Here is a 23,892-nt window from a genome sequence, read left to right as displayed (position 1 = left end):
AGCAACAGTTCATGAAAGACACCTCTGGTGCCCTCTAGAACTAGGGAGGAAGAACTATTTAGCTGCCATTGTGTGTGTGTGTGTTTTCTTTTAAGCAACCATCCCTAGAGAGAATATTGGCATCCCATGGAAAGAGGGTCCAGGCTTTTAAAATATGCCTCATTTCTCTTCTCCATGCAAGCAAGATTGAGATCAGAAGACAGAAATGTAGACTAAGTTTCAGTTATGTCTCTCTGGTATCTAGGATTGCACTACTCTAGCCTAAATCATCTAAAAGACATGGCAATGGAGATGTAACAATTTGCCTAGAAGTCCATGTCAAGGAAGTAGTGGCGCCAGCACCTGCCCCATTCATTCTGCCTCTAAAGAATCATCATGGTACTCTAGGTATCCATTATCAATTAAGATTAATAGAGTTTTTTCTTTTTATTCATCTAACTACTAACAGTGACCTTCTAGAATGCTAATACATGAAGAGTTCGCTGAATGATTCAATACCTTTGATCCTCCTCTCTTCAGTTGAAGAAAATCTTTGAAAATACTCACCCCAGGGTTATTAGGAAGTTGCTTATTATTCCACTGAGTTACTGAAGAAATCTGGACTTTGAGCAATATTTTTGTCAAATGCCAGAGTTAACACAATAGCAAAATTTACATCTCTATCTTTTCCTGTTTCGTTAGGCACGAAAAATGGTTATTTTGGAACTTCAAATCAATTCAAAGGATTATTAAAATAAAAGGGGAAACTGCTCTCACGAGTAAAGGATTAGAAAAGGAAGATGTGCTCATTTTAGCCCGACCCCTTACCGCTTGGTTTTGTATACAGTAGAGTGCTGCGCTAAGTCAGCAATCGGTTGCCTCGAAGGGAAGGCGACGCAGAATTTCCAGAAATAAAGGATGGAGAGAAACACGAGAGAGAAATCAAAGATGGAACCAGGGGGCTCACAGCTTTGGGAACTGCGAGCCTCCACCCTAGATTCCACATCATATTTATTAAGAACTCCAAAGCAGCTGTTCCTCATCAGCATGGCAACGTTTACAGTAGCTGGGGACAAGTGCAACAAACAGGGAACAGGTAAGCCAGTTTCCCGCAACAGTAGAGGAAAACTGCATTGAAATAATTTAACTTTGTATTTTAGACTAAAAGCTCTCTTAACCTGTGTGGTAGGTTGAATGAAACCTACCTAAACCCTAAAACCACAGGTTCTTAATCTACATTCCTCTGAGGGTGGGAACCTATTGGAAATGGGAAAGGATCTCCTGAGGATGTTGTTTTAGTTAAGGTGTGACCCCGTGGAATGAGGGCCTCCCTTTATCTGATTGCTGAAGTCCTTTATTTTCATTTTTTTAAAATTTTTAAAAAGATTTATTTATTTATTTATTTCTCTCCCCTTCCCCACCCCCCAACACCCCAGTTGTCTGCTCTCTGTATCTATTTGCTGCATTTTCTTTGTCTGCTTCTGTTGTTGTCAGCGGCACGGGCATCTGTTTCTTTTTGTCGCATCATCTTGTGTCAGTTCTCCATGTGTGCGGCGCCATTCCTGGGCAGGCTGCACTTTCTTTCACGCTGGACGGCTCTCCTTACGGGGTGCGCTCCTTGTGCATGGGGCTCCCCTATGCGGGGGACACCCCTGCGTGGCAGGGGCGCATCAGCACTGCGCGTGGGCCAGCTCCACACGGGTCAAGGAGGCCCGGGGTTTGAACCATGTGGTAGGCAGACGCCCTAACCACTGGGCCACGTCCACCGCCTGAAGTCCTTTATAAGCAGAAGAAATTCAGATATAGAGAAAGCCATGGGAGCAGCCGAAGACTGGAGGAAATGGAAGCCTGATGAGAAGGAGAGGACCTGTGATGGGAGAGCCAAGGAACCCAAGGATTGCCAAGGACACCCAAACTGGGAAGAAGCAAGCCTTCTGGCCCCTGAAACTGTGAGCCAGTAAAGCCTTGTTGCTTAGGACCAGAACTAGAGAACTAGTCTGTGGTGTGTGTGACCGCAGCCTGGCAGACTCAGACAACCCATACTGTGCCTTCTGACAACCCTTTTGTACATGTTCACGGTTCCAGTTGAGCCCACATGCACAAAGGAAAGAGTGTCAGGTAGGGGTAGAACTGAGGACAGAGCTTTTCAATTGAGAGGATAAGTAGGACCAAGGGACACTTTCATGACAGTATATTTGTATGTGAATGAGAACGACCTAGTCAAGAAGAAAACTTAGAATGCTGGAGAGAGGGAGAAATGTTGCAGTGAATTTATGGAGGAGGCAGTCGTTCTCAGAGGGGATGGATTTGAATAAAAGAGGAAAGGTAGAGTAAATGGTCATAGCTGCTGGCAGCGAGAAGACGTTGATGAAGATCCCTTCTGATCGCTTTACTTTTTCCAGTGAAATAGGATACAAGGTCATCAGCTAAGAATTAGCATAGAGGAATATGTGTTGGAAGGTTGAGGAGAAAAGACAAAAGTAGAAGAGTGGGAATGTAAGTGGACTTGGGAAACAAAGTATGACTGTTGGGGAGCAGTAAGAGGCCACTTTGGGTTAGTGGCCATTAATTTAAAATAAGACCATTCAGCATGGTGAAATGGTTTTCTCCAGCCACGTTCAGCGTGTAGGTGTAGGACTGGGGTAAGAGTTAAGTAAAGTTAAGAGTATTGCCAAGTAAAGACAGCAAGGTTAGAGAGTGTAAGGACTTTGAGGCTTCATGCAAGAGAGTCCCTAAAATGAGTCACCAGACATTAATGTGTCCTCCATAGAGTCCTCTCTATGAACAGTCCCTATATTTCCTCCATCATCCTTTTCCCCTAAACAACCACGAGAACATGCATGGGCTCCCTCTAGCCAATTACAAGAGTCTAAATAATAGTTTCCAAGCCTGGCTGGACATCAGAATGGCCTAAGAAGCTGCTGAAGTGTTGACTCTCTGGTCGCGCCCTGAGACAGTGAAGACCTACCTGGCTTGGTGGTGAGTCTTAGCATCTACTCGGATAACTTATTCCCTCCTCCACCTCCAGATACTGAAGCAAGACTTCTATGAACCAGAATGGGAAACCTGCTGTAGAGAATATGTCACTTCAAGAAATATGACTAAGTTGTGAAATAAGCTAACCTTCACCCTTTTAATCCTCTTCAGTGGCCTAGGAGTTTGTTTAAAAAAACAAATAAACAACAACAAAACACTTGGTTCTGTCCATAAAATGCCTTGCATGGAGTCTCTTTGTACACCGAGGTTTTCATTCTTGGTACTTTTCAATTTAAAGATTGATAATGTGTTTCAAGTTAGAGGAGATGACAGGGTCAAAATTTTAGTAACTGGATCTCATCATAGAAGTGTCACTTCCCAAAATCTGCTTCAAGTTTTCTGCCAACATTTAATGTGCTAATAAAATTACAATGTGAGCTAAACATCCCCAGGGGGAGAGAACTATTTAGGAACAAAAGAAAAAGGGAAAAAGAAAGAAAACTCTTACATGAGTTATTTATTTAAAATAAAGTTCTATCATTTCATATCCAACAGTTGTAATACATTTTTCAGTAAATTTGCATGTCATATATGTATATACAATACCAGCACTGCCAATTTTGTTAGGCTGATTTTCAAAGTAAGGCATTAGGTCTTAAGCTATTAGCTACTCTTTAAAAGTTCAGGTAGGGAAGCGGACTTGGCCCAGTGGTTAGGGTGTCCCCCCAGCGTAGGGGAGCCCCACGCATAAGGAGTGCGCCCCGTAAGGAGAGCCCCCCAGCACGAAATAAAGTGCAGCCTGCCCAGGAATGGCACCGCACACATGGAGAGCTGACACAACAAGATGACGCAACAAAAAGAAACACAGATTCCTGTGCTGCTGACAACAACAGAAGCGGACAAAGAAATGCAGCAAATAGACACAGAGGACAGACAATCGGGGTCAGGGGTAGAGAAATAAATAAACAAATAAATCTTTAAAAAAAAGAAAAGTTCAGGTAGTTCCCATATAAAAATCACCCAGTACACGCAGATGACAGGTTCCTTGTGGCAAATCTTTTGAGTAGTTTCTCTGGGCTAAGAAGAAATGAACTAATAGATCTACTTTTCAGAAGATCCAGTCTGCTGATTGCTAATAAGGAGAAACCAGTGAGTACCACAAAATTTTGATGTTGATTATTAAACCTGCATAATGACAAAGGAACCTCTTGATGAAAGTGATTCACCCCTATGCCAGGAAGATTCAAGACATGGCAGTATCAAAGAACCAGTTTGAGCATTTAGCTCAGCTCCTCAAAAAACAATGTACCATTCATTGTTGCATGGCCTTTGTTTCTAAATATATTATTTTCTCCATAATTGATGCCATCTGCCCTCGTTTCGTCTCACAGATCAGAGTAAGAACTAATAATGTCTAAATGCCTATATTTAAGGAAAACGCAGCACTCTGTCATTATTGGCTTATTAAGTTCATGAATAGAAATATATCATTGACATAGGAAATCCAACCACAGAAGAAATTTCACGATTTTTTTTAATAGAAAAGGTGTGATTTCTAATAAAATCTACAATATCCTATAATCTTTTCTGTTCTGTTTTCTGTATGTTCTACACTGTAAATGTTAAAATATGTTTTGTGATCCTCTAAATTATTATTCCAGAATTATAAAATAATAAAAATATAACAAAATACAAGAAACAGGAAAAGAGAATCTTTATGGAATCCACAAAGAACATATTAAATGTTTATTTAATCAAATATTTATTTTAAGTACTTTATGAAATCAATAAATATTTTATTATATAAGGTTTTATCATTGCTCTAGTAACTGCTCTGAAAATTCTACTGTTTTAAGAAATATGAGTTGGCTTAGAGAAATAAATATTTGTACTGCATATACCATATATTATAGATACAGTGCAAGAGTAATACTGACCTTGAGCAATTTGCTTTAAAACATTCACTTCTTAATGTCTTTTAAACCACGAAGAAAGTTAGTCAGTGTTAATTAAAATAAGATGACAATGAAAGATAAATATTCCCCAAGCCAAAACAAAACAAAAAAAGAATTTAGGAAACCATTAAAAAGCAACAAAATTAGACTTGTAAACATTCCAGTCAAACATATGCGAAACTGTTTTTTACAGAAGTACTGAATATTCATTGAATTGTAATTCATAGGATTTTAATTTCTACAATAACTGCATTAAAATTGGAAAAAGTTACCATGATAAGGAAACAACAGATTCGGTGCTTTCTTTAGAATTGAGAAGGCAAAGGCAGGATTATAATAATAATATACTAAAAATTCTCAACCGAACTTTGAAAGCTATTTTGAGGCTATTTTATATGAGATATGAGAGAAAGAGAGAGAGAGGAGAGAGAGAGAGAGCCAAAGAGACATGACAACTCAATGAGACCCAAATGTAAATGATAAAACCATCGACAAGGGCCTTGAAGGAAAATGCTTTTCCCATTGAGGGATGATTTGTACTGGCCTCCAGGTGTAATATTATGTGCACTGATGAGCTGATCAACAGAACAGAACTTCTACCCAGCTGTAATCAAGAGTGATTGATGGTTGGGACAAAAAAGTTGATTATCATGACAAGTTCGCTGATGCGAGAAAATAAGCTCTGCTTGGGAAATGCATAAAACCTGTTCAGAGACTACCTTCTGAAACCTTATTTATAAAGGAATTTAAAAGAATGTTTAAAGTTATACAGATGGACCTAATATACCAAAAAACCTGAAAAGAATAAATTTACCAGATATCCATCTCCACAGATTTCCAAAGTAAGGAATTTTAAAGCACATTTAGGTCTAATAAATAGTAGACCATATACCCTCAATGTTACATGTGTAATTATTAAAAGATTTCTCTACTCTGAACACACAAAGTATCACTGAAAATCACACATGGACCCAGAAAATTAAACTTTCGCAACATACGCTGCCTCCATTTGTTCCCCTCGGTACCCTCCTCACAAGGAGTTTCCCCAACGACCACAACTTTGACCACTATCTGATTCGATTTACATCAAAACATGCATTTCTGCTGAGACAAAAGGTTCCAAAGGCAATATTTCCCTTTTTAAAATGAGGTTTGGCAGGCTTGGAAAAGGTGACTCTAGATCAGAATGTTGGGTGTGACCACAATGTTCCATAGAAGTAGCTGGACAGTACAGAGATCCAGAGAATACGACAGAATAAATTCAGCTTTTCAAATGGTGGTGACAGTTTCTCATGCCACATAAGAAATTCTAGCAATGCAGTTCATAACAAATGTGGTGTGCAATTTATAACACGTGTCCTGGGTTCTCCTCAAGCTCATGATCAAACCAAATAGCCACTTATCGTAAGAAGCTTTTAATGTGAACAAGGTAAAATGAATGGGTAGGTTCGTTTCATGTATATGAAGATTTTTGGTTATGAGGACACCTGGGAAAAGTAATATATTTCATCACAATTACTCTCATCAACTAATACAGAGAACAGAACTGCAGGAAAGATGCAATAACAAGCAGAGGCTGTCAGAAAAGGAAGGATACAAAGGGCCACAAAAATAAAAATATTACAAAAACAGACAAGAGAATTTACCTTCTCCCAAAATTACTTTACACCTCTATCTGGGAACAGAGGAGTACTGAATATTCACTGAATTGTAAACCATATGATTTTAATTTTACAATAACTGCACTCAAAATTGGAAAAAGTTAACATGATATTATATTAATATATATTTATATATACATTATATAATAAATATAATAATAAGGAAATAATAGATTCAATGCTTTCTTTTGAATTGAGAAGGCAGAAACATCACCATCATCATCATGATCATAATATACTAAAAATTATCAACTTTGAAAGCTACTTTGAGGAAGACTACTTTATGAGAGATATAAATCTCGCTACTGTTCTAGTTTTCAGAACTCAATGTTATGGCGAAACTGATGACATATCAAATTCTGAAACTATAGTGAAATATAAGAAAAAAGGCAATGGTCCTGATAAAGTCACTACAATGAATGGGAAGGATGAGTAAATTTTAGTTCTGAGACCATCCATCAATGGTGATAATTAATCTAGTTTCTACTTTTGGTTTCCTTGAGTTTTGTTTGTGCCTAGTAATCTCTTGAGAAATATATAGAGTTACAAAAAAAATACAAAACAATTGATGAAATGTATATAAGAGAAGTATAACAAGCTAGTTCTGGGCAACTGGGTTACAGGAAAGGTTTTATTCCACATCTAACAAAGACATAATCAAACAGTGATGAGGTTCCTGGCATGCTCTGAATCTTCGGGTATAATCATAAATTTAAAAGTTAGGGATTTTTGACAGTAGTATAGTGAAGGCAAGATCTGCAGGCATAAGAACCAGTTTCCAGGCCAGGCTCACGTCTAATTCCATTTATTCATTGCCCTTTGAAGACATGCGAATTTTCATTTTCAGATTTCCAGGGAACCAGTTGCTTAAGATATGACTCCTGCATTGCAGAGGGAGTAAGCTGAGGAAAAGGAAGCCTAAAATTCATTTTTATTAAAATGTATCAATTATTCTGAATGCCCCACTTGAAGCTGAAACTTAGATATTCCTATTTCTAAATTCATTTCCTTGGAATGGCAATAATGGAAAATGTTTCTGATTGTTAGCACTTCGTTTGTTTACTCATTCAATATTTATAGGACACAACCAAGCCAAGGTCCACAGGAAGGAGGAATATAGTAAGGATTAGAGTGGACTTAATGATATTCTATTCATGAACTATTGTGGTTAATAATCGAGAAAATGTGGCATTGGTGTGGAAAAAGTGGCCATGGTGTCTGCTGGGTGCAGGAAATGGGAGGAAGATGAGATGTGGAGGCATTTTCGGGACTTGGAGTTGTCCTGGGTGGTGCTCCAGGGACAATTGCCAGACATTGTATGTCCTCCCATGGCCCACTGGATGGAACGTGGGAGAGTGTGGTCTATGGTGTGGACCACAAGCCATGGGGTGCAGCGATGCCCAGAGATGTACTCACCAGATGCAATGGATGTGTCCTGATGATGGGGGAGAGTGTTACTGTGGGGGGAGTGGTGGGGGAGGCGGTGGGGGTGAATGGGGACCTCATGTTTTTTGAATGTAATATTTTTTAAAAAATGAATAAATTGAGTAGAATTTGAAAAAAAAGAAAGAAAAAAAAATTTATAAGCAATAACCTAAACCTTGTAGCGCTTTCCTACAGTTCCTAGCATTCAGAGGCTTCTCGGAATGCGTGTAGCTCAGTGGTTGAGCACCTGCTTTGTACGTACAAGGTCCTGGGTTCAATCCCCTGTACCTCCTAAGAAAAAAAAAAGACGCTTCTTGCCTCATCCTCTGGGGACCCATAGACAACTAGTTAGTTCACTTAGTTGGAAATACACCTTTTTCTTCCCTACTTTCAACCCTTCCCCACAGTATTCTGTTCTTCCACGTCCTGTGCATGCTTATCTCCCAAACTCTACCTGCTCAGTAGGTGGCCTCACTGAAGAAATAGGTTCCCAGTGCATGCCCTCTTCTTCCTCCTTCAGTACTCACTCACTACAACAGGATTGCCCTTTAAGTGACTCTCAATTTTGAAATAGGTTTCTATTTTCCAGCAATCCGAGTGTAGTACGGCCATCACCCTTGATTAACGTCTACGTTGCATGTAGAACTTGAGTGACCAATTGCCTCACTTGACAACTCTCAGCTGGTGCCAATGCACGTCTCAACATCAGTTTTCCTTATGAATAAAACACTATACTGAGACTCAAGAGCCCACTTTCTAGTCCTCCAAGATGTTCCAATGGCTTAGAGATCTTGAAAACATCAACTAAATACTCTAGCCTTTGGTTTCTCCATCTACAAAATGCACAAAATGGACAGAATGATCACAGACATCTCAACTCCCCGGGATAACAATTCTCTGAGTTGCTCACAGAATTCCATAAATACAAATATCACTTTGCCCCTACTAGCCCAATCTAAACCTTTTTCTTTCAAGACTTTCAAGGTCAAATTGTCCAGGTCTAGAAGTCAATTTTGTTATTTCGTTTCCCTTTGTTTATAAAGAAAAAAATCTCAAAGAAATACTGACTTTTTATAAAGACTTCTCTCTTCTCTGTCTCTTCCTCTTCATTTTATCCAGGGATAAAACTCTAGAGTATCAAAGCCTGATTCCTGGGGGCCCTAAAATGTCCCTCTAGTTGGAGCTTTATTTTTAAAAGACACCTGAAGAAGCACACTGCTTAAATAAAGCCCTTTGCCCTTGGTTGGCGCCTTCTTTCCTGAAATCTTTCACAGCCAGGCCCAGTATTTCTGGCTTGGCCTCTTCCTGTCCAAGTTTCATTGTCAGAGAATTCCTGATAGGAATTCAGGAAGCAGGAGCTGGTAAAGCTGAAAGATGAAATGGGTCTCCAGTGTCCACTCAGTGGATAAGCCCGTCAAAAAGGACATCTCAGCCAGGTGTTTCAAACATGGCCACAACCTACAGTGCAGCACCACACACGGGCGAGCTTGTTCCTCGCAGGTATCCCTGGTGGCCCATGGGTGCCTCATCAGGTTCCAGAGCCAGAGGCTGGGTGGCTCCGTGAAAGCCATGCTTTTGAAGGAGGAAAAGCACTCAGTGGGCAGACCATGGGGCTCAGGCCAAAGAGCTCCAAGGAGTTCCAGTTAGTCCCGGAGACTAAGAGAGGACACTCTCTTACGAGAGACGTTTCAAGGCCCCCTGAAAATTTCATCTCAAACTGGGTCTCCCAGAAGCTCCTCTGAGACACAGCAGCAGTAGCAATAGAGTCGAAGAGGTTGAGAGTTTTAAACGGAGGCAGTTCTTTCAGGGACACGTTGTCCTGGCATTTTTTACAAGGTCAAGATTTACCAGGACTGAGTGCCTTTTCTTCACACATAAATATGCCAAATGCAAACACTTTAAACAGGGTAGAATCACTTTAAATGCTTTCTAGAAGATACTTTTAAATTTGTATATTTCTTAACAAATAATTTAACAATCAGAGGAAACAAAAACAATTATACCTGCATTATTTATCCCCCAAAATAATAAGGGCCTTCCTATTTCATTCACTGTATGGTTTATAATCCAAATGCACACGTATTAGTGGAAGGTGTGACTAGTCATTTTAAATGAGATGACTGCAGATCCTGTAAGCTCAACAATGGATCCAAGGTCACACAGCCAAGTGAGAAGGTAGATCTACACAACAGGTTGTCTAATTCCTGATCAGATGATTTTCCTACCATTTCACTCTGCTTCCCTGTATGCTGCTTTTGGCTTGGGGATTAGTTGCACATCCTACATGCACAGATTTTTTATTAATCTTTCTCCTAGAATACACAATAAAATGCTAAAATAATTTCTAGGGCATCTCCTGCACATGTTTGTAAACAGCAGGCATTGCCAGATAATAGAAATAGGAAAGAAAAAAAAAAAAGATATTGCTACTGATGCCATCAAAACGGATTTATAATTCAGAACAAAACTTGCCACTTGAAAACCAAAACAGGATAGTGGATGCAACAATCCCTTTTTCCTTTATAAAAGTAGAACATGCTTCTAAAGGAAATTCAGAAAATAAAAGTACAAGTAAAAGAACAGTCTTTCAACCCCAATACAACCACTATTTCTAGCTTTTGCTTTCCCTTCTCAATAAGTTGTACTTTCTTAAAATATTAGCCCCCATAAATAATGCTGATTTAAATAATAAGATGTGCCTTTCGGTGTAAGGTTTAAAACATTTATTAGCTATTTGGTTCATTGGTAGGACAAAAAGAAAAACCTCATATCAGCATCTTCATCACTATTTTGCCACATTTGGTTATGGTAGTAATGAGTAAGAGATATGAACTAAAATTCAGACACGGTGTTTAGTTTCACTACATTTCTGGTTTCTAAAATGCAGAGCAATAATTACAATTTCTATTTTATAATCCCACTGGTAAATTTATCAAGCATGTTGCGATGGTCCTAAGACCTCCTTTGGAGAGGTCTGAGCCCTCCAAGCAACGTTATCTCCTAATGAGATTTTTTTTGTTCCCTTCTGGTTTATCAAGCAGTGGCCCAAAGTAATTAATGTTTGACAGTCCTGAGTTATAAAGGATAGGTTGCTACCATGCTATGGTTCAGTAATTTGAATTTATATTTAAATTTTTAGCATGCCTCTTTTTGGATGGTGAGTATGACTGAACACGGTTGATGCTATTTGAGCGGACCCTACTTTGCGGATGCCTCCCAGCCAGTGAATTTTTTTCCACAACAGTGGTAACTATATCCAGTTAGTTCTGTAAATGACAGGACTTCAGCCCTCTCTCCAGGTCTGCCTGACGTAAGGAAGCACAGAGAACTTCCCCCATGCCATTACTGTAATAGCCGCTAGAAGGTCTTGCTGTCCTACCACGATGACAGGAGGCAGAAGAGCAGAGAAGGTAGACATTGCCCCGCCCTGCCAGTTGCTGTGCAGGTGGCCATGCGCTGTCACCTACATCCTCTGCACCTCAGATCTGACGTGTGAACTTAGCAAAAGAGTTCTATCTCTAGCATATCATGAAATTACATTGCTAGAAGTCACACACAATGACTCTTTGATCCTCCCATCTTTTTGTTCCTTAGCTTGGGGACTGAGATCTTATTTTCTCATCTAAAGACAATCCGGGTAGTCATTGTCTGCTTCACTTGGAAATTGCACGTGCATGGTGGCCTTGATGTAAGTTGTCTTTCTTTCTTTTATTTTTTAAAAACTATATTGTTTGTTTATTTTTAAAAGACACATAGATCACACAAAATGTTACGTTAAAAAATATAGGGGATTCTCCTATGCCCCATTCCCCATCCCCCCCCCCACTTTTCCCACATCAACAATTTCTTTCATTAGCATGGCACATTAATTGCAATTGATGAATACATTTTGGAGCACTGCTACACAGCATGGATTATAGTTTACATTCTTTCCCACTTCATTTAGTAGGTTATGGCAGGATATATAACGTCCTGCATCTGTCCCTGCCATATCATTCAGGAGAACTCCAAGTCCCCAAAATGCCCCCATATTACACCTCTTTGTCCTTCTCCCTGCCTTCAGCAACTCCAATGGCCACTGTCTCCACATCAATGATACAATTTCTTCCATTGCTAGAATCATAGTAAGTCATCTTTCAAAGGTATATGTACTAACTTGCCCAGGCCACATGGTAATTTATGATTATATGAAGATATTGATATAATTATTGACCAAATTAGAACTTCTCAGTTTTTAATTGGACCTTTTTGCATAGCCCATACGAATAAAGAAAAGAGTTTTTTTTTCAAGAAAAAGCCTACACCATAAAAGGTTATCTGATTTTAAATGCATATGATATAATTGATTCCATTTTTTAGGATATCTGCAGGATCAAAAATGGAAAATGTACTATACAATGAACAGATATGGCGTGTCGCCAAACTATAGCGTTTACAAAATGAAGGGTAAAAAATTAAATAAATAACATCAAATATGCAAATTCAGGGAGTCAGAAACTAGAATACAGGTTACCAGGGGCTAAAGTAGGGGTAGGAAATGGGGAGTTAATGCTTAACTGGTAGAGAATTTCTGTTTGGGGTGATGGAAAAGTTTTGGTAATGGATGGTGGTGACAGTAGCACAATATTGTCAAGGTAATTAAAAGCCCTGAATTTTATATTTGAGTATGGTTAAAAAGAGAAATTTTAGGTTGTATTTATGTTAATAAAATAAAAATTAAAATAAAAAAGGACTGTACAACACAACCACGAATCCTAATGCAAACTCTGCAGGCTATAATTAATAGTACAAGTATAGTAACATTCTTTCAATAATTGTCGCAAAGTCACCACACTAATGCAGGGTGCTAATAATAGGGAGGTGGTTCTGTAAACCTACAACTTCTCTAAAAATATTATGTACATATATTTAAAATAATAAGGAAAAAAGAAATATACAATAAATAAAAGTTTAGATAGAAAGGAAATTGAATTTCTATGCCCTAGAGATGAATAGAACAACGAGCTATGATTTCATTGGAAGGGGAAGAAGCTTAGAAATGTAAAAAAGGTTCAAAAGGCAAAAATACTTTCCCATGTAGAGGATTGGACCAAGCATCCCACTGAATTATAGTGTTACTTTACTGGTAGGAGTCTAGGTTTAAGAATGGAAACCAAAAAACAAATTCCAGACTTACCTAGAAAAGGCAAAATTGCAGCTGTATTGGCATTAAAGAGTCTTTCTTGAGGTAAAAAAATTATCAGTAAGATTTTATAAATTATTTCTTTTTTATTTAAGGTTACTTTTTTGTATATGGATGTTAACTCCAATTGAGTTATCTAAATATTTTATGAAATTGGTATTTATGGATATGACCAGTCGATAAGTAAATAAACCTAATGTTTTCAGCACATTAGTTGCCCTTATTGACATAATAGTGCTACAAACATTTTTTAAGTCTCTAAGGAAGTTCCACTCCTGTATTTCAATTCAGCAGTGAGCATGGTTTGATTATAAAACATGCTTAAAATGTTGCTATGTAATTTAAATCCTTAACAATATTGGACTTCCTATTTCTTTAAAAATTAAAACCATCTTTTAGAATTTGCACAGTATAGAGAAGAAAAATGTGAGGGCAGTGAATTCACATATCCAATTTATATAGAGCAAAGTTATCCTGGCCAGGATAACTTTCTAATATAGGGAGGTGGTCATGGGGCTCGGTTCAAACTTAATTTAAACACCAAACTGAAATAGCTGTCGTAGACAGAATAATTCCCTTCTAAACATATCCGTGCCATAATCCCTGGAATCTATGAAAATGTTTCTTTCCCTGGCAAAGGGGCATTTGGTGGCAGATGGAAAGAAGGTTGCTAATCAGCTGGACTTAAACTGGGGAGCTGGTCTTGGATTATCCAGGTGGACCCAATGTAAACTGGGGAGCTGGTCTTGGATTATCCAGGTGGACCCAATGTAAACTGGGGAGCTGGTCCTGGATTATCCAGGTGGACCCAATGTAATAACAAGGGTCCTAATATGTTGAAGAGGGGGACAGAAGGGCGAACGTGGGAGGGGTTGGTGGGACAAGGACTCGACCAGTCATTGCTGTGCTTAAGAAGAAAGTAGGTCACAGGCCAAGGAATGCAGGTGGCCTCTAGAAGCTAGAAAATGTAAGGAAGCGGTTTCTTTGCTAAAGCCTTCAGAAAGAACACAACACTGTTGGTACCCAGATTTTAGACCAGGGCGACCCATTTGGGGCTTTGGATCTCCAATGCTGTGGGATGATATTTTTGTTATTTAAGTCACTAAATTTGAAGTAATTTGTTACAACAGCAAAAGGAAACTAATACAGTGTCCACTTAGTAAGGGGCATGTCTGGAAAAGTTTAATTATGAAGCAGACCGATTAGCCCAAGACTGAGTCCATTTCCTTTTACCGTATGCTTCAGAGCCCTGATAGCAAAGGTGTGAGAATGAAGAGGCTGTTTTCCCTAATAAGCACACACTGGTTCCCAGATCACCTTGAAATTTCATTAGGAAAATTAATGGTTAATATTTCTTATCAAGGAAATATGATTACACTTGAGCAAAGAAGTATGTTAATGAGTGAGCATGACTATAAATATGTATGTGTTTCCTATAGTATATCTGACAATACTTCTAGAGTCCCAGAAACATTATTTTCATATCCAGACATAGGATTAGAGATGTTCAAAACATGGAACCACACTCTTGATGTGATGAGTGAATCATTACAGCAACTGATAAAAAAAAAAAGATTTAGTTTGGATATGTAAATGGAATTCTTGTACTGAGTGGGAGATTGGGTTCAACGACCATGACGTTTCTTTTGGATGCCTGGTTTACAGGAAGTTTTCTTAATACAGGAAATATTGACACTGAAATCATTGGCAGGTGGGGATATGTGAAATAGCCCCATCAGATGTAAGAAGTTAGCAAAATGGCTCCCTGAAGACTTATGCATCATTCTCGGACCAGTTCCAGAGTGAAATATCAGTATGACTTAAGGAGCAAAGGAACTCAGGAGGAGCCACTTTAAAGGACAATTATGGAACCATATGAATGTTTGCTGATTATTTAGAAATGATCAAAATTGCAGCTATTGAGCTCATAACTCTTACATACTAGAAGGGCTCTCCTTTAACAATAGCTAGAAGAAATCATGATGCAATATTCATCACTTGAAAATATTTTATTGTTAATAAATTGAACAACCCTATGGTAAATTAATTAAAATCAAATCAAGGTGCTCAAAATTAAAAAACAAGGAAAACCAAAAAATACCTTCTTTCAAGTAAATTGCCACAAATGTTCCATGTTTTCTACTTTATAGCAGCCAACACCATTGTGTCTCAAAACACAGAGAAGTTAAGTCATCCAAAGGAATGTTACAAAACTACATAATGATTGCCCTAGTAGGTATGAGTTCAGGAGTCAGTAGCTATCCTTATCAAAAAAGTAACCCTCTACTTTCTTTGTGCCACATTTATGTCCTGTGCCTAATATCCTATCGCCATTACCAGAGCATCAAAGGGATCTACTTGCCTGGGAGATTAAATACTAGATGGTCTGAAGTTCTCCAGAATCAAGATCTCTTTGTCATTTCCACTCTGTAGGTATATCAATTTAGGACAAAATAATGGCATCTTGGAGAGTCTATTTTGATAGCATGGGGTCCCCTGTCTGCCCAGAGCATGGAACCGAGTCTCCAAATCCTATTCCTTTCAAACCAGCATTTCCTGAAGCCCACAGGACCAACGCCACACCAAGGCAGGTTTGGAAGGGTGCTATTTGAAAACCAACATCACTGTAATGGACACAGAGTCTGCCCTGACCCTTGGAAAAGGAACTCTGTGAGCCACTTGAAAAGCGCTGGTCAGGTCCACCAAGACTCCCTATTGGTCAGGTTCTCAGTTAAGTTCTATTCTTCTGGGGTTTGACTGTTTGAGATCTTTAGGACTCTATGGTAAAATGCTAACACTCCTTCTGGAACAGTAACTTGGGAGCTTCAACAACAGTATAATTATGGACACAAGGGCCAACCTGCAATCAGGGCTCCTAAGGAAGATAGAATTTTCAAAGCCAAAATCTTGGGACCTACCTTCATTCAGAGGTGTGACCTACTCGGAGCCTTATTAGTCCTAAACTTGACTATTCTCTAAAATCAAAAATACATTAGCTAAGTTTAGCATTCCCAAGAGACTAAAAAAATACCATTGAACAGCAAGTATCTTAGATTGTATAGGTGATTTCTCCATGTAAAGAGACAAACAACATAATAAACTCCAAAATTAAAGTGCATAAGGAGTTAAAATGTTATCTTTGAATTTTGACAAGCTCAGTTATTGGAGAGAAAAATGTTTATGCAATCTCTGCTCCAAGATTAGAACAGCATAATACATTTTTTAGTGAATATTAAATGATAAACTTACATCGGAATTAAATCTCAGCTGGCAAATGTTGCATGATATGATTTGTTTTCTTCGATGAGGAAGAGGAACCCCGAATGTGTGATTTATTACAGCTTTCTGAATTGGGTCCATCTGTAATAAGGGGGAAAAAAAATAGAAATAAAGCTCGTCAGTTCCATTGGAATGTTGCCTATTTCATTAAAGAGTCAATCTGCACAGCTTCAATCTACTGCTCACATTGTAAAGAACATTTTTATTCTAAGAAATGGCATTCCTACTTTCTTGGAAAATAGACAAAAATAAACCTGAAACTCATTGTGAGAAGGAAATGATAAATGTACCCATTATAGTCTACTCACTGATCATTTTTCTCACTTAGGATCAACAATTGTCTCAGTTTGATAATCCTTAATTATAATTAAAGGTATTATCCAAACTCAGAATATTGCTAATGCTAGCACCCTTACACAAAGATTTGTCTATACCATTGCCCAAAAATGGACCTCAAAATAGGCTTGGTCAGTTGAGCAGCTATTAAAATATCACATCATTATTCAACATCAACCTTAGGCTGTTTGGTTTTTTTTTACTCCCTAAGAATATAATATTCAAATACTGCTTTCTAAAAAGTCAGACATATAGCGCAGTTAATTAATTCCTCAATCAGCTATTGGCCCAATACATTGCCTTCCTGTTGGCTTATTATTTGGGGTTCAGAGAGTCTGGGTCAGACTCTTTCCATCCCATCCCCAGGACAGGACAAACAATACCAAAACTGTAATGTCTACAATCCAGTCCTGAAAAAAATCAATGTCCCTCACTAGGCTTTGCCTGTACCCCCCCAACCACCCCGTGATTCTCAACTGTTAGAGTCACATCAAAACCTTGATCTGCTTCTTAATGCTCCTGAGACTCTGCACATCTGGGTTTAACTCTTAAGGTTGTGATGAGGTTTAAATATGATGAATCATGAAATTTACCGAACACAATCCGTATGGGACATCTTACGAAGTCCATAAACATTGGCGATTATATTTTCTCTGCTGCAACACATGTGAATGTCATGTTAACATGAGCCTGTCGTCACTGCTGGCACAGGACTCATTTCTTATGTGGTCAAAAACACATTTCGCAATTTTTTTAAATTAGATACACAGCCATGACTTCAGTTGAATGGAAGAGACTTTGGAACTCGTAAATCTTGTTCGAGACGAAGCTCTGGTAATAGTCCTCACAGTGGGCTGAGATAGCTCAGCAGTGATTTCACCACAAAAGAAAACTAAGACTGTGTCTGAGAAATGGATGTTCTAATATTCAGCTCTTGTGACACATTATAATTCATTAATTTCCCTGAGCAAGTCATAGAAAAATTCCATCTCCTTTTGTGTATTTCAAATGACTGGAATCACTTAACTCAGACTCTCTCCATCGGTAGGCACAACCTCTGTTGGGTTGTGCAGGCACTCTTACTAGACTGCTCCATGTAGTAACAATGACAACATCAACAATTTTAATAACACACCCAGCATTTATTGAGTCCCTCCTATGTGCTAAGCATTGGGCTAAGTGATTTACATGTTAAATAGTTACACTGATTGCTCATGGGTTTAACCATTTTGATTTTCCGCCTGTCCCTTTAAATTTATTATCTGATGTTAATCTTTGCTCTGATTCTAGATGAAAAATAAGCTGTCTCCACAATTTTCCAGGTCCTTATTATGCATTAACAAATTCTGGCATCCTCTCCCCCATTACTGATAAATTCCATCATATTTTCTTTTCAACCAGTTTTGTGGACGTATAATTTGTATATAGTAAAATTCACCAATTTTAAGTGCACAATTTGATGAGATTTCACAGTTTGATTCTGTCATGAATAATATCATATAAAACATTTCCATTACCTACCCCCCCAACTTGTTGCCTGTCCCTCTTCAGTCAATACTTGCTTCCCACTCATAACCCCTGGATCTGCTTTCTGTCACTCTATTTTTGCCTTTTCTAGAAGTTCATATAAATGAAATCAAAGAGTATGTGGTCTTTTGGGCTTGGCTTCTTTCTCAGTATAATGCTTTTGAGATGCATCTATGTTGTTGCACGTATCAATAATTTGGTCCTTTCTATATTCCTTTGTATGGATATACCATAATTTGTTTACACATTTGCAGCTGATGAATATCTGAGGTGCTTCCTGTAAATTCTATGATATTTTCGTATCCTATAACACAATTTAAGCTCATTCCTTGATTAATTCATTTCAGTGTCTTAATCCAAACATCAAAACTAAGTTAAAATGATGGCATCTCTCTTCCTTAGCTTGTGCCTGCTATAGGCTACTAGTACAAAAGACTACAGGAAATGAAACAGGCTTGTTCTCTCTACATACTGCCAAGAACCCCACACCGTAAGCTTCCAACCCTCCGTCCGCCCTCCGTCACCTCTACTTCCTCAGTACTGAAACGGCAATGCACAGAGCTTGAAAAAGCCAGGAGCCACCCCAAAAAGAAGGCTGCTTCTCATTCTGCCCCAGAATCACCTTACACCACCTTAAAAATGGCATCACAAAGCTTCTATGACAAGGACCACAAAGAACACTAGGGGATAATCATCCTTTAAGTCAGCAGCAGAAAGAAAAATTAAAAGCAGGAAGAGGTCACTTGCTCAGAGGTAGTTGCCTTGACACGTTTCTGTTGCATCTATTCTGTGCATAAATGGGGCTCATTTCTATCAGGCAATAAGATGAATTATTCCTGTAACCCATTAATAATACTGAAGACCTCTTATGAAGGTATTTAGAAATAAAAATGAAATACATATTGATACCCTTTATGCACATTTAAGATGATCTCTGAAAATACCCACTACTGAGTTTTTATTATATATTGGTGGTCAGAATATTATTTTGGTCTATTAGTAACACTGGGGAGGCAGTGACTATGTTCATTCCAAATTTGTGTAGGAGGCATTTTAGAACTAGATACTTTATGCAAATGTGGCATATTGTCTAGATTTAATTCTTTTGTTTGAATTGAATGATGCTCTTATCACTGTGGCTATGAAAATCAGATTTGAAATACAAAGTAATATATTCTTCTTTACAGACTATTTTATTTCCCAGTACACTTAAAAACAAAACAAAACACAACAACACAACACTTAGCTGAATTTTTTAAATTGGATTTCAGAAACCATAGTTACACCATCAAATTAATTACACCATTTTAGGAATCTAGTATGACAAAATGACAAAAGTTCAACATCTTTATTAATGAACATAAATGTTAATATTTACTTAGATAATATCTGTGTATACATACCTATGAAAACATTTGCAACAAGGAACTATGAGATGGTTAAACCTAAATAACAACCAGTTCTGTTGTGAAATAGTTAAATGAGACCACATGCCATGTAGGTGAAAGCAGCATCTACTATTACATCAGAGGACACGGGAACAGCCACTCTGAGCATTTTGAGCAAACATACCATTACTTACCATTATAATCAAACACTCTGTTCAGAAAGAAAGTCGTATGGGTGGGGTTGTCTCCAGGAACTAATAGGTCAGGCTTGTCAAAACAATCACATCTTATTGTGTGTATGTGTACTGCCATTAGGAGTTTTTCTACAAAATCTGTCTCTAGATGGGCTAATACATGTAATAGCCAAGAAAAAAAGGGGCTCCTTGGTCAAAATAAGTTGTAGAAAACCTAGTTACTCTCAACCTGGATTTCAGAGTGCACATTAAAATATTAAATTAGCTGAGATGTCCTACAGTGAAAACAAATAGACAAAATAAAATAGAGCCAACGTTTTATTTGTTATTTTGCACTATTGTTCAATGACAGACAGTTTAGGAAATAGTTATCTGATAAAATTCTTATAAAAATATGAATAAAACGTAAAGCCTTCAGTACAATAGTAAAGACACGAAACCAGTAACAATATGAAACAGAAATGACATGCATAAAAATGTAGCTCTGAGTTAAAAAACGAAAAGAAACGACAGTATCCGCATGGTATTTTAAAACATTTTTATCTAATTTCTAAATCGGGGTATTTGAAAGCTAGAAATTTCTGAACCCATTATCTAACCTCACAAAACAAACAGAAGTAAAGACTGATACACTACCTATTAACATGCTTACCAAACTCTAGGCTAAAATTCAATTTCAAACTCAGCCTATGGCCTTATTTAAAGCCAAATGAATATGTTTTTCTTCATTTCAGGCTTAAGGATCTTTGCATTTCTATCTAAAGCAGAGGTTTTCCCTCACCTTCCCCCTGGGCATCCAGCTAAACTGATTTTATAAATGAGTATACAAGGGACATGCCTTCAGCAGAGCAGCCCCAGCTCAAGACATTCTGGTCTAGGAGACCTGTTTTGTTTTCAGAGAGGATAAGGTTTAACTCTAAGTTTACATTTCCCTCTTTGATAGACCTTCTCTCTTTTGGTTCCTATCATTATTGTGGCTTTCAGTTTTTAAGTCAAAGAATGTGGACCTTAAATGCCAGGACGTTTAGAAGATATAAAGGGTGGCTCTTTCAGCTGGTATTTCTAGTTAACAATGACCAGTAACAATAACTTAAAGGTTACACTTCTTGGTCACGCTTTATGGACATTTACTGTGTGTTTGACGTTCATAAACCTTATTCCATTCTAATCATCTACTGAACAGCTTCTATAGTCCTTTGCCCAATATCACACAACCAGTAAGAGGCAGAGAATTCCCACAAGCCCATACTCTGAGCTGTTGCCTCTCCTGGGTGCCACAATCAAGCTCTATGACATACATTGTCCCGGATATTTGTGCTGATGAAGTATTAAGTGACACTGAATAGAGACAGTGATGTATTACATCAACTCAGAATTACTATAATTTGTGTTTCTGTTATTTAGAGTCACACACTAGAGAACACCAATGGAAAAAATATTCCTAGTATTCCCATTCCCACAACAGATTAGTCAATTTGAAATTTTTCGCTTTTTGTCCTTTCTACTTAACTTTTTTTTAGACATATAATTTGCTTAAATTTTAATTCATCGATATTATTACATATGCTTTAGGAGATACCACCAAATAGTTTTTCTAAATGATCGTTCATCTTGGAACTTTTGAACACAAAATTTTACATAGTTGTAAGCCCACCCCAGAAAGAATATTCGATTTAATTTTAACTTAATATATCCAAAGAAGACTTTTATTTAATTGTAATTTTCATATTTGCCAACTAAATGGTGACATACCATTTCAGTAAATAATTGTTCCATAATTTACTTAACCATTTCTGTTGTTGGACATCAGGATGGCACAATTTTATACAGCACTGAACAGATTCTCTATTTGTAATTTTTTCAAGAACCACAGCATCTTTGAACTTGTTAAGAATCTCGGTGATGATATTTTATCATCTTATCCTACTAACAAGGCCAGAGAGGCGAGTACTGGAGGCAGAAAATGGAGGAAAAACCAACTTGCTACCTCCAAGTTCTAGGCTATTGCCATTGTAATAATACGACTCTCATCTAATCTATTCTCCTTTCCCCAAATACTAGAAGTAACAATGGTTAAGTGTAGTCAAAATCTTGCTGCTTTTATTTACTAACTTGTTTATTTTAATCTTTCTAAGCTCCTATTTCATTCCCTTTAAAAGGGAATGTGGTGTTGATGTAAAGTATCAATGCAAAAGGTATAGGTGGTGCTCAGTACTGTGCCTGGAACATAGAAAGCACTCAGTACATGTAGCTGCTTCTGCTATTATCACTTATAGTAATAACTGCAAATATTATCATTCCTTGCTAGCAGCAGCAAACATAGAGCGGGAAGATTCCTCAAAGAATGCATGCGAACAAAATCAATATGGGAAAGATAAATTCAAGTACATCAAACTTAAGAAGCCAATAGCTTCTTAAAGTGAGCACTTACATGTGGGAGGCACAGTTCATAAGGGCATGTATTTTATATCTCAGTGGGTCTTTATCACATCTCTCGGAGGCAAATACTTTTTATTATTTTTTACTCCCATTTTACAAATGAGAATGTTGAGGCACAGAGACATTAAGTAATTGGGTCAGAGTTTCACAGTTAGGGACTTCCAGAGCTGGAATGTGAATCCAGGTAGTCTGATTCCATAATCTATACTCTTAACCACTGTGTTTTATTTCTTTCATCAAGAAAATAAATGGTGAAGGTTAAAAAAAAAAACCCAACAGATTGTGGTAGAATGTCTGCAACATCTAAGTCAATCAAAGATCATGTACCCCAGCTATGTAGAGGAGCTCTATATGTAAAAGTTAAGATAGCAGTGACAAATGGCCAAAGCATACTAAAATGAAATTCATAAAGTGGACTATCCCAACGACCAGATAAAGCTATTCAAATGTGTTGGTTATTGGAAACATGAAATCTCAAATAACAATGAGGTCAATTTTACAAAGAATACTGGTAAAAATAAATCTAAAGATATTAAGTATTGACAAGGATTTGAGGAAAATGTAGAATTTGGCAGCACCTAGTTGGTTAAAGATGAACATATGACCTAAACATTTAACTTCTAGAGAAATTCCAGTTCATGTGTCCATGAGATCCTTACAAGGATGTTCACTAAAGATTGTTGATATTTGCCAACATTTTAGAACAACCAAAGTGGACAGGAATAGGAAAAATGATAAATATAGAGAGAGCTATAAGGTGAAACACACACAGAAGTTACAAGGAACCCATTAGTTATTTATCAGTATGGACAGATAAACAAAGCAAAATGCAGAAGAATAGCTACAAAATATCAGACACTAATAAAGTCACATATATATAGCTGATAAAGTAAGAAAGATAAAATTAGGTTAGCACCTGTCTTAGTTTGCCAGAGCTGCTATAACAAATAGCACTCAAAGCATTGGTTGAAACTACAGGAATTTATTGTCTCACAGTTTGAGGCTAGCTATGAGTCCAGTCACAAGTGTGTGGCGAGGCTGGCTTTCTCCTGGACTCTGCAACATTCCAGCAGTCCTCTACCAGATGGGAATCTCTCTCTCCTTGTATCAACGTGATCGTTCACTCCTTCTTTCTGCTCCTCTATTTCTACTGACTTCTGGCTTTGACTGACTTCCAATTTCTATCTACAGATGGCAAATGAATTTACCCTGCCTTACAAAGCCTCCAGTCAAATGGATGAAGGCCCACTCTGATTCTATTGGCCTCATCTAAATAGAATCTTCAAGGATCATTTTCACAAGTAAGTCTATACCTTACCTAACACTAACATCTTCAAAGACCCTATTTACAAATGGGTTAACATCCTGTTTGTCTGCTAGGTTGGCAAAATGCAATATACCAGAAATGGGCTGGCTTTTACAATGGGAATTCATTAGCTGACAAGCTTACAGTTCCTAGACTGAGAAGAAAAGGTCCAATTCCAGGCACCATCACATCAGGTGATACTTTCTCCCTGAAGACCTGCTACCAGCAATCCTGGACTCCTCTGT

The 23,892-nt window shown here is 37.8% G+C and overlaps 1 protein-coding gene across 3 annotated transcripts in view; it reads right to left on the bottom strand.

The window, feature by feature from the left end:
• Positions 1–23,892, bottom strand: part of ZNF385D (zinc finger protein 385D) — a 994,621-nt gene that overhangs the window by 127,143 nt on the left and 843,586 nt on the right. For all 3 annotated transcript variants that reach the window (XM_004449034.4, XM_004449035.5, XM_004449036.4), the window contains one exon: positions 16,428–16,538. In XM_004449034.4, coding sequence (XP_004449091.2) covers positions 16,428–16,538 — 111 coding nt within the window. The remainder of the gene's footprint in view (positions 1–16,427; positions 16,539–23,892) is intronic.

Source organism: Dasypus novemcinctus, chromosome 31 (genome assembly GCF_030445035.2).
Source record: "Dasypus novemcinctus isolate mDasNov1 chromosome 31, mDasNov1.1.hap2, whole genome shotgun sequence".
NCBI classification, from domain to species: domain Eukaryota; kingdom Metazoa; phylum Chordata; class Mammalia; order Cingulata; family Dasypodidae; genus Dasypus; species Dasypus novemcinctus.
The sequence above is the reverse complement of the archived record's forward strand: the minus strand, read 5'-3'. Positions and strand labels throughout refer to the sequence as shown.